General features: G+C 52.3%; 5 protein-coding genes across 5 annotated transcripts; 3 read left to right on the plus strand and 2 right to left on the minus strand.

Annotated features, from left to right (window-relative positions):
* Positions 1 to 365: 365 nt before the first annotated feature.
* Positions 366 to 1,061, plus strand: Pop4 (Ribonuclease P protein subunit p29; the record flags this gene model as incomplete). Its single annotated transcript, XM_036636187.1, has 1 exon — positions 366 to 1,061. The coding sequence occupies one exon, from the start codon at positions 366 to 368 to the stop codon at positions 1,059 to 1,061; it is 696 nt and encodes a 231-aa protein (XP_036498043.1).
* A 1,859-nt stretch (positions 1,062 to 2,920) lies between these two features.
* Positions 2,921 to 4,422, plus strand: CGCS363_v004339 (Dynein heavy chain-like protein; the record flags this gene model as incomplete). The annotated part of the gene is made up of 2 exons (XM_036636188.1): positions 2,921 to 4,077; positions 4,131 to 4,422. 2 exons carry the CDS (start codon positions 2,921 to 2,923, stop codon positions 4,420 to 4,422), a joined length of 1,449 nt encoding a protein of 482 aa, XP_036498044.1.
* A 1,506-nt stretch (positions 4,423 to 5,928) lies between these two features.
* Positions 5,929 to 7,317, plus strand: psiD-2 (L-tryptophan decarboxylase; the record flags this gene model as incomplete). The annotated part of the gene is made up of 1 exon (XM_036636189.1): positions 5,929 to 7,317. The coding sequence occupies one exon, from the start codon at positions 5,929 to 5,931 to the stop codon at positions 7,315 to 7,317; it is 1,389 nt and encodes a 462-aa protein (XP_036497201.1).
* Positions 7,318 to 7,618: 301 nt separating this feature from the next.
* YDA (Mitogen-activated protein kinase kinase kinase YODA) lies at positions 7,619 to 11,963 on the minus strand (the record flags this gene model as incomplete). The annotated part of the gene is made up of 6 exons (XM_036636190.1): positions 7,619 to 8,372; positions 8,440 to 9,205; positions 9,284 to 9,614; positions 9,991 to 9,996; positions 10,113 to 11,252; positions 11,307 to 11,963. The coding sequence occupies 6 exons, from the start codon at positions 11,961 to 11,963 to the stop codon at positions 7,619 to 7,621; spliced, it is 3,654 nt and encodes a 1,217-aa protein (XP_036497200.1).
* Positions 11,964 to 13,518: 1,555 nt separating this feature from the next.
* On the minus strand, positions 13,519 to 15,662 carry cdk8 (putative cyclin-dependent kinase 8; the record flags this gene model as incomplete). The annotated part of the gene is made up of 5 exons (XM_036636191.1): positions 13,519 to 13,524; positions 13,571 to 14,224; positions 14,283 to 15,167; positions 15,225 to 15,315; positions 15,595 to 15,662. The coding sequence occupies 5 exons, from the start codon at positions 15,660 to 15,662 to the stop codon at positions 13,519 to 13,521; spliced, it is 1,704 nt and encodes a 567-aa protein (XP_036497203.1).
* Positions 15,663 to 16,152: the final 490 nt, after the last annotated feature.

Below are 16,152 nucleotides of genomic sequence, written 5' to 3' on the forward strand. Positions count from 1 at the left end.
GCCCTTTGGCGGCTTTAGCGTTTTCGGCATGTGAAGACAGCACTGCCAATCCTTGCCGCTGCTGCAGGTGCCACTGATGGATGAGCCAAGCAGCGGGCAGCGACAGCAACAGCGGCAACAGCAACAGTGACTGGCCAGCACATTGCCAGCCGGCAGGCCATCCTGGTTCCCGCCCCACCACCCAATGGAAATGGAACCTGGAGGCACTAACATTTAATTTTATTTTCCGCAGCTTCTCCAGGAAATCGCATGCGCCTGGTTCTGCAGAAGCAGCCTCGTCACAGTCATCAGTCGCAACCGACGTCAACCAATTCTTCGCCAGGAAAATAACAACCTGAGCAGTGTCGCGAGGACACACAGACATCATGGCTCCGTCAAATCAGCCCATAACCCAAGCCCTCCTCGCCCGAGCGCACTCACCCGACACTGTCAACCGCATCTTCACAGACAAGATCCAATACCGACCCCTCTACCTCAGACCAAGCTCCCCGCCCCCGTCGAACCCGAGATCAGCCCGCCGAAAAGCCCGCGAAGAGGCCAAGAGGAAACAAAAGCTCAAACCCAAGCCGCTCTCCGCACGCGACCGACGGAGGCGCGGCCTGCACGACGTGCCCCGCGATGGCCAGAAATACGCCGTCTTCGAGCCCCTCCACCGCTTGTGGCTAGGATACATTGAGGAGATCCTGGGATCCGAAGTCTACGGTGGAGGAAGCGGCGCCGCTGCGAAGCTGACCGCCGCCGAGTTCCACGGCGCCGAGGTCGAGGTCTCCCGCAGCTCGTGCCCGAGCCGTGTCGGCATCAAGGGCATCGTCATCAAGGACTCCAAGTTTTCGTTCGAGGTCATCACGCGCAAGAACGAGATGAAGATTGTGCCGAAGGAGGGGACCTGGTTCAAGGTTGAGATACCGGTGAAGGAACCCAGCCCCAGCGCTGATGCTGATGCGACGGCTGAGGGAACCCCACGGCGGTTTGTCTTTGAGGTTCTCGGCGACCAATTCCTCATGCGAGGCGCGGATCGGGCCAACAAGAAGTTCAAGAACCACTACTTGAAGAACATCTGACGCAACACAGAAATTGTTCATTGCACAAGTTATGATACCCATACGACAGCTACGGCCGAGCCGAGAACGAGGATACGGGCAGCGATACATCTGCGGCCCAGGAGCCGAACAGATACCGTTACAGCACCCCGGACTGGCTATGAAAGCATTGCGCCACTCAAGCATAGCGTGCTAGCCCTCACGGGCCCTCAGACTGGGCCATCAGCCAAGATGCATGAGCCCGAGATAGGAGGACAGCTGCGCCGAGGATTAACTGGTGGAGGAATATCACGACACCGTCACTCTCTACCTTTAAGACGAAGCAGATAGATACCTCATTGGAGGATTAGCAAATAACCTTACCACCGGTGACGGTGAGAATTCAGACCACGAAGGCTTTTGATAGTCCTATCCTAATACAGCATGCACAAATCTATGGCGTGAAGTATTGTGTCTCATGTGATGACCTGAGTACCGTTCTCCTGCTACACAATGGTTACGCAATAGGTGAAGGTAAAAACGTAGACCATACCTTGGACCCAAGAGTGCTATGCCTAAAGGGACTAGGTTACAGTGGACGGAGAGTTGGCCGTGAACATCAAGGGTAGATAGAGGTAGCTGAACACAGAGACCATACTATCCAATGTCTGGCACCGCGAAACTCAAGGTGCGGTTCTAGTGCATTATTGGAGATTATATCAATCAGAGAGAAATGCCTAAGAGAGGGTAGGCAGCTTGCAGCATTTTACCCATTCTTGAGTTTTTCAAATTATTCTAAAAGAACAACGATGGATGGTCTTAACATCGCACGAGATCCAGCCCATTCTTAAAAGTCCAATGCTTAGTAGAAACAGTGTACAGATCGATAGTTCCTATTGCAATCAACGGAGTCGAGACAACAGCATGCAACAATTCATCTGCAAAGACAAACACAGGTCAATACAAACATTAGGCAAAAATTCAAAAAGAGATGCGCTCGCATGTGCGGAATTTAACTGCCTGGACTCCCCGAGGTGGGCTCGAACCACCAACCTCCAGATTAACAGTCTGACGCGCTAGCCAATTGTGCCATCGGGGATGAGACGCTTCTTGCTCGTTGGAACTCTCGCCCGAGTGGGGTCCTAAGTCGGGCGCGCAGCCGGAGTCTGTTGTTCTCGGAGTTTTAGCGGGTGGGAATGCTCTGCAGTGGATCAATCTGCACCTCTCCGCGCGTAAAATCAGTGAGCGCCCATCCAGATCGGGAGCTTACCCTGTGAAAGTAGCCATCGCGGGTTGTGCGGTTTCTTTCCGCATGCAGCAGATCATGAGCAGCTGCAGCATTCCGCATCGTGAAAACAAAGCTCTGCCAGGACCAAGTTCAATTGTCATCGTAATCACCAAGGTTCCCAATCCGTCCCCAACATGATTTCCTTTCAAAACAACCCATTGGGGAAGGTAAGGAGCGAATCAACCAAGGGAATACGACAAGGCCAACTGCCGAGTAAATCAAGCAGCGACAGACCTCAGACACGATGAAGCGCATCACTGAGACAGGAGAAGAATGTCCAGAGACAAAGGCAGCCAATTGCTCAATGAGACAGCGTGTGTAACTTCGCGGGAAGGCACGCCAGGTTACCTAATGGCGGCTACCTGCCTCCAGAAAAAGCAACGCGACGCGTGCGACGCCGCCTATGACATCAGAACTCCTCAGACCTCTCCCCGTCCGCGCGCCTTCCTCTCTGCCTGCCAACTCCTCCCCAGCACTTGCTTCTCTTCCTTGTGTTTTCGTTTGAAGCATTCCATCTCATCAACCGTCATCAATTGATACCCGCGGTCAACAACACGACACCCACACTACCGTACCGTCTCCATCGTCAACCCAATCACCCACGTCCAGCATCATGGTAAGCACACGTGCAGGAGAGCACGCCAACGGCGAGGCCGAAGCCAATGAAAAGGCGCAGAACACTGCTGAGGCTACCGCTGGAGAGAAGCGTGTCATCGACCAGGACACTGCCGAGGACGCTCCTGATGCTAAGCGGGCGAAGAAGTCCGATGATGGCGCCCGTCAGACCACCATCGAGGAGGCCCTCGAGAAGCAAGACGATGCCGAGTCCAAGAAGCCAGAGGCGAAGAAGCCCGAGGCAGAGGAGGAGAAGCCTGAAACTTCTGACACTGAGATGAAGGATCGAGATGAGACTGTTGCGGAAGACGCGAAAGAGGTTGCCGAGACCCAGGCGGCCAAGGACGTCGAGGAGGCGGCAGAGGAGTCCAAGGCGGAAGACTCCAAGGTGGAAGACTCCAAACCGGAGAAAAAGAACGACACCGAGGAAAAGAAGGAGGCTGCCCCGGCCAAGGATTCTGAGACCGAGCAAAAGAACGAGGCCAAGGAAAAGGACGAGGTTGCCAATACCAAGGACAAGGAGGAGACAACAGAGGAGACCAAGGCTGATGAGAAGCCTGCAACCAAGGAAAGCAACGGAGACACTGCCGAGATTCCCCACGCGGACAAAAAAGTTCCGTCCAACGTCCTCGAGAAGGGCATCATCTACTTCTTCATCCGCGCCCGGGTCAACCTTGACGAGGCCGAAGAAGTTGACGATATTGCTCGAAGCTACCTCATTCTTCGCCCCATCGCCCCCGACTCCAAGCTCGGTGACGGCCCGATTGGCGATGCCGGCAACACCCGTTTGATCGCCCTGCCCAAGAAGGTCTTCCCTGAGAACGGCCGAGATCGCTTCATGATGTTCGTCGAGAAGGCCGGCGCTTCTTTCGCCGAGCTGAAGGAGCAGTTCCTCTCCGGTGACCAGAACGAAACCAAGGCCGGCACTTCACAGGTCCCTGCCGCTACTCCTGTTGGCGAGGGCGTCTATGTCATCACGACGACCGGCAGGGAGAGTCACCTGGCGTACATGCTTACTCTGCCTTCCAACATCGGCGAGGTCCAGGAGGAGCTTGGCCTCAAGGAGCAAGGCAGCTTCATCTTGAGCACCAAGAATCCCAACAAATCCGGACCTGCCAACGCGAGCCTCCCAGAGAATCCTGACTACCCTGAGACGTAAGAATTGGCTGGTTTTAACCGACAAGAATGGCACTGACAACAAGCTCTAGGATCAACAAGGAGTTCCGAGACCTCCGATGGATGCCCACCAAACCCGAACACCTTGACTATGCCAACGCCCAGATCCTCTTGATCGGCGAGTCATCGGGGATCAAGAAGGCGACAGAGCCTCGAAAGAAGGACGTGAAGGAGGGCAACGAGGAGCCCGAGAAGATTCTTGAGCAGATTGAGGACGAGGATACGAAGCGGATGGAGAACCTCGCGGAGGACGACTCTGGTGCCATCTTTGCTGATCTCCAGGCTCGCGCCAAGGACTACCCAAAGCTGCAGACAACATTTTGATTTGTCGTTGATTGTATCTGGTTTGAGTTGACAAAGGAGCATTCGGGGTTCGGGTAATGTAGGGTTCGTTGCTCAAGCGAACGTTTACGCAGACCCTTTTACTGTTAAGCTTTTCACTTATTCGGGGCGACTGCTTGAAGGTAGCTGACTCAAAAGTTCGGTTCATCTCACTTACAATTTACATGCAGGTGATGGAAATCGCCCCTCAGTCCCAGCTGAAGGCCACGAGACAGATTAGATGCCGAGGAAACCGTGAGGCGACATCCGCGAGGCCAGCTGAGTCTTCAGTCTGAACATCAGTCCAAAGCATGCTGTTTACGGGGAAGAGGTCCACGCGACGTGCCTGGATGGAGAAACTCTTGCTATCGGAGGCTCGTGACACACATTGACCAACAGACAGCGCCTTACAACACATGTCGTCCGCGGAAAAGAGAGCTTCTCGAACTCTCAAACTATTCCAACTCAGTATCACACCGCCTCCTGAGCATCAGCTCGCCATTCATCAGAGACCGAAGCACGCGACCCGTGCTTACATACTTTTCCCAGCTTGACTCGCCCGCCATGTCCTGCATCGGAGCCGCTGAATAGAATTCGAGGCGGCATTGCCTCAGATCCCCGAAACCGCGTTCCCAGTTTTTTTCTCCCCTGGTTCTGGACTCAACAACGATCAGACGAGATCTTTCAAGCGTGCAGCTGCCGCCGCCGCGGTCGGAGCACCCAACGTTTCGGCGAGCACGACATTTTCCCTTCTTTTCTCTTCCCCATCAAGCCAGCGAGCCAACAACCCTTAGTCACAACCGGTCAAGCGGATCGGCTCCAGACGGAGGGCAGACCAGCTTACCGTCCCCGAGACCTGTGACACTTCGTCGCCGTGCGTATCTTCTTTGGGACAAACGCTGTCTTACCAGTTGGGCAGATCTTTGTGGTCCCGGCTGTGTAGCGGCCCGGACGCCACACCGGAAAGGTGTCGACGAATGATTCGCGCTGCTGCGTGCCTTTCCGCATCCCGTGTAGGCCGTACCTCGTTTCTGCCGGCGGTGCGGCATTATTCCCATCGACATCTGAACAAGACATGATGCCCGACTCAGCATTGTTTCTGGAAACGACCTCACCTGTCAAACATGTTTTTCCCCATTTCGTCATGTTTCACCCTGCCAAAAAGCTGGTATCTTCCACCGGTGTACTAACACGCAACGGAATTCGTTCATGGCACATCCCCGACAGCCGCCGTGCGAGCCGTTGCGTAACTCCCGCGTTCGCAGCTCGTGTTTCGTTTTGCCCTTTCTCGCTCTCATAAGCAGGACAGGCATATGGTAACTTCACGTGTGCTTGCATGACTTTTCTTGCGACGCGGAATTAGCTAAGTAAGATCTGCTCAACAAAAATATAAACCGGAACCTTCTTGCTCTTTGCTTTCTTCTCTGCACATGCAGCCCGAGTTGTTAGATTCCCTCCCAATATTAGTCATCTCACAGGTTTCAGTCACATAGTTGTTGCCCTCCAAAGATGCTCTCATACTTTTGGAAACAACCTCCAAAGGGCTTCAACGCCCAAGAAGCGCTCCAGAGCCAGGCCCCGGGCCACTGGCTCCCCAAAGACCGCAGCCTCATCGCGCAATGGGTCGCGGAAAAGGCGAAGCAGGCACGCGCGATCAAGCACCCGGAACCCCTCGACCCGACCCTCGAGGCCTTCAAGAAGCTCGTCCAAGACGATGCGCACCTCACCAAGCTCGCCAACAAGATGTTCACCGAGTCGTCCCGCAAGTACCCCCAGGACCCCGTCGGCCACAACGCCATCAAGAAGTTTGACGACTTCGTCGCCGTGATGAACCTAGTCCTGCGCTCCGGGCCCGAGTTCGTCACGAAGTCGTCCCCGTCGACCGCCATCGGGCTGGTCGGCTGCCCCATCAACGCGCTGCTCGACTGGCCGATGGGCACCATCTCGGGCTACGAGTTCTTCCTCAAGCCCGAGGTCAACGCCGCCATCGCGGCGATCCTCAACGCGTGGGGCAAGTTCCTCACGACGCCCGAGTCGCGCGGGTGCCTCGACGGGTGGCTGTCCAAGGACGCGCGCGAGATGATTGCGATGAAGGCCAACAACGGCAAGACGAGCCACACCTTCGAGGAGCTGTTTGAATGCAACCCGAGCTGGGAGTACTTCGGCTTCGGGTCGTGGGACGACTTTTTCGTCAGGCGGTTCAGGGAGGGCGTGCGGCCGGTGGAGGCGCCGGAGCGCGGGGCACGAGACCCGCGGTTCCCGGACCCGACGCTGGTGGTCGCGAACGCGTGCGAGTCGGCGCCGCTGCAGGTGCGCACGGGGGTGAAGCTCTTCGACACGTTCTACCTCAAGGGCCAGCCGTACTCGCTGGGCAACATGCTCAACTGCCACAAGCGGACGGCGGAGTTCGTGGGCGGGACGGTGTACCAGGCGTTCCTGAGCGCGCTGAGCTACCACCGCTGGCACGCGCCGGTGAGCGGCAAGGTGGTCGGGATCGAGTACGTGCCCGGCACGTATTACAGCGAGAACTGGTCGGAGGGGCTGGCGGGGGCCAAGGGGCAGGGCGGGGAGGACCCGGCGGCGCCGACGTATTCGCAGCCGTACCTGAGTGCGGTGGCGACGCGGAGTATTATGTTCATCCAGGCGGATAACCCGAAGATTGGGCTGATGGCGGTGGTATTTATTGGTATGGTGGAGGTGTCCAGCTGCGATTTTGTAGTGAGGGAGGGGGAGAGGATCGAGAAGGGGCAGGAGATTGGGATGTTCCACTTTGGGGGGAGTTCATATTGTATGGTGTTTAGACCGGGGGTAGAGTTACAGATGGTTAGGCCCGGGCCGTGGGATATGGATCGGGAGCACAACTTTGCGGTGAAGAGTGCGTTGGCTATTGTGTCATAGATGATAGATAGACCCGTAATAGAGTGTTGGTTCTAGATCAACGAGATGGCTGAGATGGGGCGGTCGCCGTAACTGACTTGGATGACTTTGACGTGCAGGTTGATAGATGGATAGTATGACCGCTGGTTCTTTAGTCGTTGTCGGCGTTGTCATCGTTGTCGTCGTCGTCGTCGTCACTTGATGTTTTCAACTACATGTGCATACATAACATCGGCTGGTCGACCTTTACTGAGACTGTTGGTAAAATCGACCTCGAAGTTGAAATGCCGAAGAGCAACGACAGAATGTTATGATTTTCAATCTACTGGAGCTTGACTTCAATTTTATCCAACTGCGACACACAACTTTCAGGCATTTTCCCGACGCCCACTCGCTCAAAAACCGTCGAGCCTCCGGACCTCTTCGTAACCTGTGGCGCAACAAGAAGGACATAACACATTCTGTCCGTCGTTGTAGATCCAGTCTTGGGCCGCGCTAGGATCACGCACTTCAAGCCTGGCGTACGACCGTCGGCCTTGTCAGGCATGTCGAAGTAAAGCGTGATGTGCTCCTTGACAGCTTTGGCTTCATCGAAATCTCTCGCAGTAGCTTCGAGAGAGATGGTGCTGTTTTTGTCCGTGGTGTACTGCACAGGCGAGTCTGCGCTCCACGGGGATCGGAGATCTTGCTGTTCCCACTCGGTCTTGTTCCACTCCGGATCCAGGTAGTCGATGCCTCCCTCATACGCCATCCACGACCACGTCGGTACAAAAATCTTCTTCTCAACCGGAAACTTGATTCTCCCGAGAGTCCCGCCGAGAGATCGACACCAAAGAAGGCTCCGGTGCAGAAGACCCTTTCCATCGTCGAATACCCCATATCCTCCACGTGTGGCAAAGCCCTGCAATAATCTTTTCTCTAGACCGGCAATGGCAAAAGGCCTGTCCTCGACCTTTGAAAATTGCAATTTTGAGTACTGTTGGTAAAACATCTGGTAAAGATAGATCATTTCTCCTCTTGTCGAACGCATGGCGACTTCAGGGAACTTGGGGTCTCCAAGAAAAGCCGCAATATTGCTAAAATGTCACCGTGTGTTAGTCACATTGCGCTGTTTGGCTTGTTTATGTCTATCCCGAGACTTACTTTTTCAGTTTGGTAAACGTCTCACATCGAATTCCACCGCCACATTCCCAGTATGTCTGCTTCTCGGTGAAGTAGATGGTCCGACGCGCGAGGGCTCTTTCCTGAAGCACCCAGCCCCTCTGGTTCAATGCCCCATCAATGACATCCCCCTGAAAGTTGTCTATCTCCTCGCAGACGTGATAGACTTCGTCTTCACCTCTGCTAAATGTGATGTAATCTCGTCCGACTCTGTCTCCCAAAAAGCCGTCGCATTGACCAGCCGCCCGGCTTGCAGCAAGAACGCAGTACGCTGAGCTGAAGACATCTTCCATATGCTTTGATTGCTCCGTGAAATCACCGTCTGGACCTTGGATGATGCACAGCGAATCAATCCAGAGATATTTGATGTTAAGCTCGCGCGTTATTGTGACTGCGTCCTTGAATGTGTCTGGAAGGATGTTGAAGTCGATACCGGCTTTGTGACTCTCAATATTGCTGGTGTAAGTGCAGAAATGGGAATGCATGGCTGGATCGCCCCAGGGATGTGACAGAGCAAGGTATTGGCCTTGTAAGCCTTGTGTATCAATGAGACGAATTGTCGAAGTTTGGACATCGAGTAGTCTAGTAGGAAGTGTGGGATTTCCATCGCATTGGCAGTTGTCGTGGGCTGGATTATTGTCGCATTCTTTGAGCCACTGTCTGATAATCTCAAAGTGCAGCGAGTGGCGGGTTGGAGAGAGATTCGGGAAGCCAACCTGGATATACTTTGGGATTTCCGAACCTCCGCCTGTACAGTCATTATCAGTTAGTAAACTATCAGAGTCTATTCACTGGATAAGTAAGTCGAGAGAATCAAATGACTTACCAGGGTCGCGAACAATGCTGAGAAGCGGTACGGAAGCATTGTCGATTCGGAGAGTAGGCCCGTACCTTTGCAGGCGAAATCCCTTGGGTGCATTTGTTTTCTTACAAGCTTTTGCTAAGAGTTTGCAGAAGCCACATGTATCTGCCCTCTTCTCTATATCAGCGAGCGTATCGGTCATCTGAAAATCTGACGACAATATGTCCAACTCTTCACATTGAGCACAAATTCCTTGATAATGAGGTAGGCTCAGATCCACGGGGAAATTCTTGCAAGTGTCCACAAGGTTGTTGGCGAATTTGTTGTCGGAGTAAAATGACCAGGTGTGGTTGAGCTAAAGGGTGGGTGTCAGCAAGCATTTGAGCTTGGGTCCTTTGGCAGCGTAAAAATGCGGGTTGTCTCACCGACTGCAGATGGCCCATGTCTAGGTTAAAGGAGTCCTTCACGTCTAGATATATTTCTTTCTACTTACTAGCTAATAAAGGAAGAGATATATCAGTAACCATTTGCGTCCAAAGTTAAGAGGAAAACGGGAAGCCAGTCGGTGAAATTGTTCTACTTACCCCCTTCAGACCGTACAGTTTCTGTTAGTAAATAGCGCTGAGAGGATGAGTTACAAAACATGATATAAGTACTTAACTCACATACTAAATAGCTCGTCAGTCGATGAGCCTGGTACAGAGTGCAGTCGATCACACTCATCTACTTACGTCCTTCTGTGTGGGAATCGTCAGCATCCAGGAATCCAATTCAATAACGAAGCTTCTGTAGGCTAAGAACGCAGGAAAAGGGGCAGGAAGTTGATGTTCACCCCTGAATGGAGGTCACTTACGGTGGTGTAAATCGAGGCATCTTTGGCAGGTGCGTTTGACTTCGGCCTAGATTGTCCTGGAACCTGCAAATTGTTGCTGGATCTAGGGATTGCAGCGACAGATGGGCGTCTGAAGCCCGGTCTGTTCTTGCTCGCGAGTAGATACTTCTCGTTTCCATCACCATCTTCCAGTATCGCTTGGAGCGCAGAGCTTGCAGCGGCGGCTTTGGCCCTGGCCGAGCCAACCTGTGGCGGCTCGGAGGTATCAGCAAGGGTAACAGAAACAACTGCTGAGGACATTTCAGATGTTGTCTCTGGACTAGGCCGGAGAGCGACAACTAATAGTCTATCTCGGACGAGGTCAAGAAGAGTTCGAATCGCTGTGTGCGTAGACTTAGAGCATTCCGGGTGTCTGCTGAGTTCATTCATCCAGTGAACGACTATAGGGTGAACTTCAGCTTTCGTTTGATTCCCGTCCTTTTCGACGCGGTAGAAACAGCCTGTGTCGTCGAGAAGCGCTTCGGTGAACTCCCTGACGCCGTCATAACCGTAGAGAAACCATATGATGTACTCCAATATGATGCATCCTAATGACCATACATCGTAAAGCCGAGATCTAGCCTTCAGTTTGTTTGTTACTGCTTCAGGAGGCTCGTACCGCGCAGTACCATATTTTGTGTTTGTCGGGCCTAATCGGGCGTCCGTTGCCTCAGTATGACGCTTAGCAAGGCCCATATCGGCGATCTTGAGGGTTCCAACAAAGGACTTGTCCTTGAACCTGAGAATGTTCTCTGGCTTTAAGTCGCCGTGTCGGTAGTTGCCCTCGCCTTTGTAGTTGTGAAGAACTGCTAATGCGTCGGCAAGTCCACGCAATTGAGTGACGGATTCCCGAACCAAGTTAGCGTTGAATTCTGGCGAGGGGTGGCTCTTCCAGAAGTCTCTCAGATTGCCTCCATCAGCCCATTGAAACATGAAGTATCGATTTTCGCCTCGCGTGATGGCAGCAATTCTCTCGATGATGTGCTTGTGTTTGAGACTTGCAATGTCGGATAGAGCGTCTGCCTCTACTTTGAAATTTTGCTCCACCTCCTGCTGCAGCTCTTCGTCGTCATCAGTTGTGAGAATCTCCTTTATAGCGATACGGGCCGGGGTACCGTCTGCCTGGGTGTAGTGTCAAACGGGATCAAAAGACATAGCGTGGACAGTTTTCCCTACCCTATCCCCGAGCAGTCTCTGGTGGCCCTTGTGAATCTCAACTTGGTGGACCTTGCTGAATCTTCCTTCTTTGGTAACGGTACTGTTCCAAACAAAAGGTAGAATGACATCCGGATGGAGAGTATGGTGAAATCTTTCTCGTGAGAACACAGGCGCCAAGAACTTCCATTGGTTTTGATAGAAGCTACGGATGTGCATTCGCCGCCATACGCGCTGTAGCCTAGGGTCTTCGTTGAAATCAAACGGGAATGGAAGCTTTGACTTGGCCTTCCTAGTTTCATCCACTTTTTGAATGTCGTTTATTGGAAGTGCTCTGTCTGTGAAGCCGTGGCGACGAAAGTAAACCATGGTGTCGAGAAGCGAGCTTCCTCCAACACCACCAAGAGCGTAGTAGGCCGTCGCGAAGACCTTCTTGGAATGGGCGTGGATGAAGTTGATCAATGCTTTGTCGTCACCATCGAGCTTCATACCAAAGAAAAGTTCGTCTTGGATGGCGCTGCGGCTGATGACTTTGTCGATGTATCCTTCAGGAAGAAATTCTCGTTTCGAGTCGAACTTGCTCTCCACCAAGTAACCGAAGAGTTGGTCTCCGAGGCTCGGTGAGTCATCGCTCTCCGAATCGCTGTCATTTCTGCTGTCTGGCATTCGATTCGACATGCTGGCATCTGCTCTAGTTGGATCAGTAGGATCGACATGCGAACACGTTCATAGATGGGGGAAGACGGGAAAAGAACGACGAGATGGCGAAAACCTTCAAGCCCGTCTGGAAAAGGCGGGGTATCGCACTGGAGTCCGAATCTGCCGGATAGAGCGAGTGCAAACCGTGAGGCAGCGCATGGCTTGCATCTACAGGAGAAGCAGGCTGCCAGTGTCTCGGGGCCGATGTGAAAAGTGTGTTGGGTCATTGGCAATCATGTGCAAATGAACGGCGACCAGAGTGATCCGTCCCTATCATGGACCCGTGCCAAGCATTTAAATGGCACCACTACTGCAAGAGTTCGGCTTGAACACCAATCGAGTTTGTAGCAAGAGCCCTGAGGCTTGCTCGTGAGGAGTTCCGTCGTCCGTGGTGGACGCGGATGGTAGCGTGGATAAGCTAAGGGATGACGCACATCGACCTGCTTACTTAGTGCACTGCAGTCATCAAATGGAACCACTTCAAAACCTAGGCATCGTGAAGTCATTGGCCGGCGAACTGCCAGATTCGCGGGGTATCTCGTCTGATAACGAGGCAACAGTAGAACGGAGTAATAAGGTCCGAAAAGGGGGTGGCCGCTCGGAAACAAGTGCGTCTGTGACTCTTCCGCAAATTGATTTCTTTCGTATTGTTTTGGCTTGAATCTCCTTCTCAACATGGAAAATGAAGCGCTATCGGCGTCTCCCGTCAGCTGCGATCAAGTCGATCTTGGAACACGGATGGGCTGCGGCTAGCTACGGACTCAAATTCGAGGAAAGCACGCGGGAATAATGAATGAGTGTGGAGGGTGCAGCGTGACATGAGGAGAGAGAATGGAGTCCAAGCAGGCTGTGGCCCATCGTTGGGCGGCATGCAGGAAATGGTTCGCATAATTTCGGTAGGCAAACAGGCAAGCAGGCACCCAATCTCAGCCACCCATGGCCCGTAACTGATGGAACTCCTCTTGCATGCATTTGGCGCTCTATCGCCGATCGAACGACCACAGGTTCAGCTGCAAGAACTGGTTGAAAGCATGACGCGTCCGATACCACCGCTTCTAGCCTGGAAGTTCAACTAATATTACGGCTACCCAACATTTTATACTGATACAGCTTCATTCGCGCAAAGAATACAAACCCTGTAAGCTCCAGTTCTAGACCCAATCAGACTCGCCGCGATGAACTCAACGCGAAGTTTGGGTCTACTAAACATTTCCTATGCCAAGTCTTAATTCGCTGCATTACCTGCATGCATCCCAATCTTTGAGTGTGTTCAGACTCGACTATGAGCATCTCCCCCATAATCATGTCTAAGAAAGAAGAAAGGAAGTTGCTACACAGCGGATGCGAGCGCAATTCTGATACGAACTTTGAGATGGTTAGCATTGGTTTTTGACTGTGGATTATCAAGTGATGACCGGCGCTGGGAACAGATATCTGACCTTCGTAACTGCTGGCTTGACAAATGCATCAACACGTGCATTCTTTCCACCTTCTCTGATTTCAAAGAAGCACCCCAAATCAGTTTCTCCTGAATCTACACCTCGCCTCCGCGATGCGAATTCTTCGATCAAACCCCATCCGCCTACCGTCCATGTGATGAACTCTAGGTAAAGGCAGCCAAGTGTCCAGATATCGTATGACTGTTTGATGATTTTCTTCCTCAAGTCGCATTCAGGGGGTCGATAGCCTGGTGAATTCGGGACTTGACTTCTCTGTGACTTGCTGTACCGACTGTTGAGTTCGGAAAGCCCGAAATCTGAGATTTTCAGGGTTCCCTTGTGACCTGGGACCTTTGGATCAGGGAACCAAAGAATATTCTCGGGCTTAATGTCACCATGCCGCCCATAAAGTGGACCAGGTCTCCCAGAGTCTTTGCCACCATTAAGAAAAACATTTGGCGCTAGATACTCATTTTTGGGGGAGTCTGTTTTGTCGTTGAGCCCGGTCTCGTACTGGTGAAGTCTGGTGAGACCTTCGGCCAGGCCACCGCACTGTTCTGCCATCCAGATGACAGTCTCCACGTTGTAGGCTGGCCTCGGATTCTTGGACTCCCAGTAAGTCTTCAAATCAGCTCCTGCCCATGGGAATATCAAGTAGAATATGCCACTCCGCTCGAATGTCGCAAGTAGAGAAATGAGATGTGGGTGGGCATCTCCACTGAATCTCTTCAAGATTTGTACTTCCTTTTGGAACGCTTCTTTGCTTGTTGAGTCTTGTAGCCGTTTAATTGCAAAGGTGTTCTGTGAAGGCTTCATGGTATTAGAGGGAGAGGTTTCTCACTTTGAGGTTGAGGATTACCTTTGATGTGTCCTGCTCATTCCTTTGAGAACCATTGAAATTGTGGTGGTCCGGGTGGATATCAGCTTCGTAAACTCGGCTGTAACCGCCCTGATGGTCGCCACTCGCATTATCGGTGAAGATGAATGGCAGCACCGTCGATGGCTCAAGAACGTAATGTTGTACGTTCTTTCTCTTACCCTTGGTGAAAAATGGAGGAACTACAGCCCATTGGTACTGCTCAAAGTGCCTAATGGTAACTTGTTTCCATGACTTGAAGCAATCCAGCCGACGGCCTGGTTGCTTCTTGCGCCGTAACTCCAATTTGCGACGGTCGGCATCCTTCTTCCTGGAATATCTTTGAAGTGGCAAGTCTGCGTCGCACAGACCTTCTTCGAGAAACCTCTCAATAGTATTAACCTTATTGACGAGGACTAGGACCGCGAATACTTTCTGATACGACTTGACTAAATCCTCTGTGGTACTTTCCTCGATTGTTTCAGCTCTACCGTGGCAGATGCGATTGGCGTAAGACCTGATGGTGTCCTCTGTAAGATCTGGCAGTTGTCTTTTGAGCTCCAGGCGAACTGAATTGGGATGAATCAGTCTGTCCAGTTGACTTTTTGGCAGAAACTCCTGTCTATCCTGAGAGTTTTCACAGCTTGCCTCAAAGATTAGGTCCGAGAGATTGCCTTCGAGTTCATCGTCGTCTACTGGAAACCGTGGAACAAGGTTCTCGTTCTTCAACTCGTTATATCTCTGATGCCCGTGATCGGTAATCTCGCTGGGTTCTGGAGTAGACTTCGGCAGGTCCTTTGTGCGTGGCAGTCCCTGTCCCCTGATTGCGGCCAGAGCTGTGGATGTGTCCGTGTCCGCTGGTTCATTGCTCGTATCAAACTGATGATCCTATTCTTCTTGTCAGCGAAAGATGCAACAAAATTTTGCACTTGAAGATGTACGAACAATCAAGTCTGACACGTCTTCATGTATGATGACCGGCAGATGGAGGTCCTTGTGGTCCTGGCCATGAAGACCAACCTCAGAACCGACATATCTGTTCGGACCATAAAACAATCCTGAACCAAGTTCACTCCTTTCTGATGTCGAGTCTACAGAACTATGAGTTCGCCGACTACCTGGAAATGAGTGTGTTCTTGACAGTGCCGGCATCTTTGCTGGTAACCTGTTTTTGGCGACTTTTGTGGGTTCATGTCTTGAGTCACTTCTGCGGAACGTGAGTAAAATGCAGTCGTAAATCAATCAAATGAAGGAGCAATGGGAAAGGAAGTCATGTTGGACTCTTAATGATGGAAGTGCTGGATATGATACTTACTCAGGTGCGTCGATTCGTGGTATCAGATCTCCGCTCGAAACCGGATGGTTGTACCTGACCGTAGCCATCTTTGAATGAATGGATGCCAATGAGGAAAGGGAGGAGATGATTCGAGATGGGACAGGACGGCTGCAGGACTTTTGATGGAGCCAGGGAAGGCCGCTTCTGATTTCTTAAGAGATAAGGATCTCGTCGCAGCCGTACCCATGCAGGCCTCCAGGCTCCCGCAAATGAGAATGAATCCTTCAAGCCCCTGGCTGAGCAACCAACTCCAGAGCCTTGCCGACCAAAGTAGAAAAATTCAGCCTGATTTTGCAAGTAGCAATGGGAAAAAGGGGGCCAAAAGAAAAGTGTGCCTCATTTCCTGCTTTCAGCCCTAGCCTGATTATTCGCGGTGAGTAGGTGAAAGATGCGGTGTATGTGGTGACACAAAACCAGCACAGCCCCGGTGGACCAATGAAAAATGAATGGCGAAGCATGCCCAGCAATGCGCCCGAGGCAGACTGCCTAACCGAGACTTCGGTCAACTGCGCATACTTAAGACATGCAACGTGGAAA

This window comes from Colletotrichum siamense, assembly GCF_013390195.1.
Source record: "Colletotrichum siamense strain Cg363 chromosome Unknown KSG_Cg363_contig03, whole genome shotgun sequence".
Classification (NCBI taxonomy): domain Eukaryota; kingdom Fungi; phylum Ascomycota; class Sordariomycetes; order Glomerellales; family Glomerellaceae; genus Colletotrichum; species Colletotrichum siamense.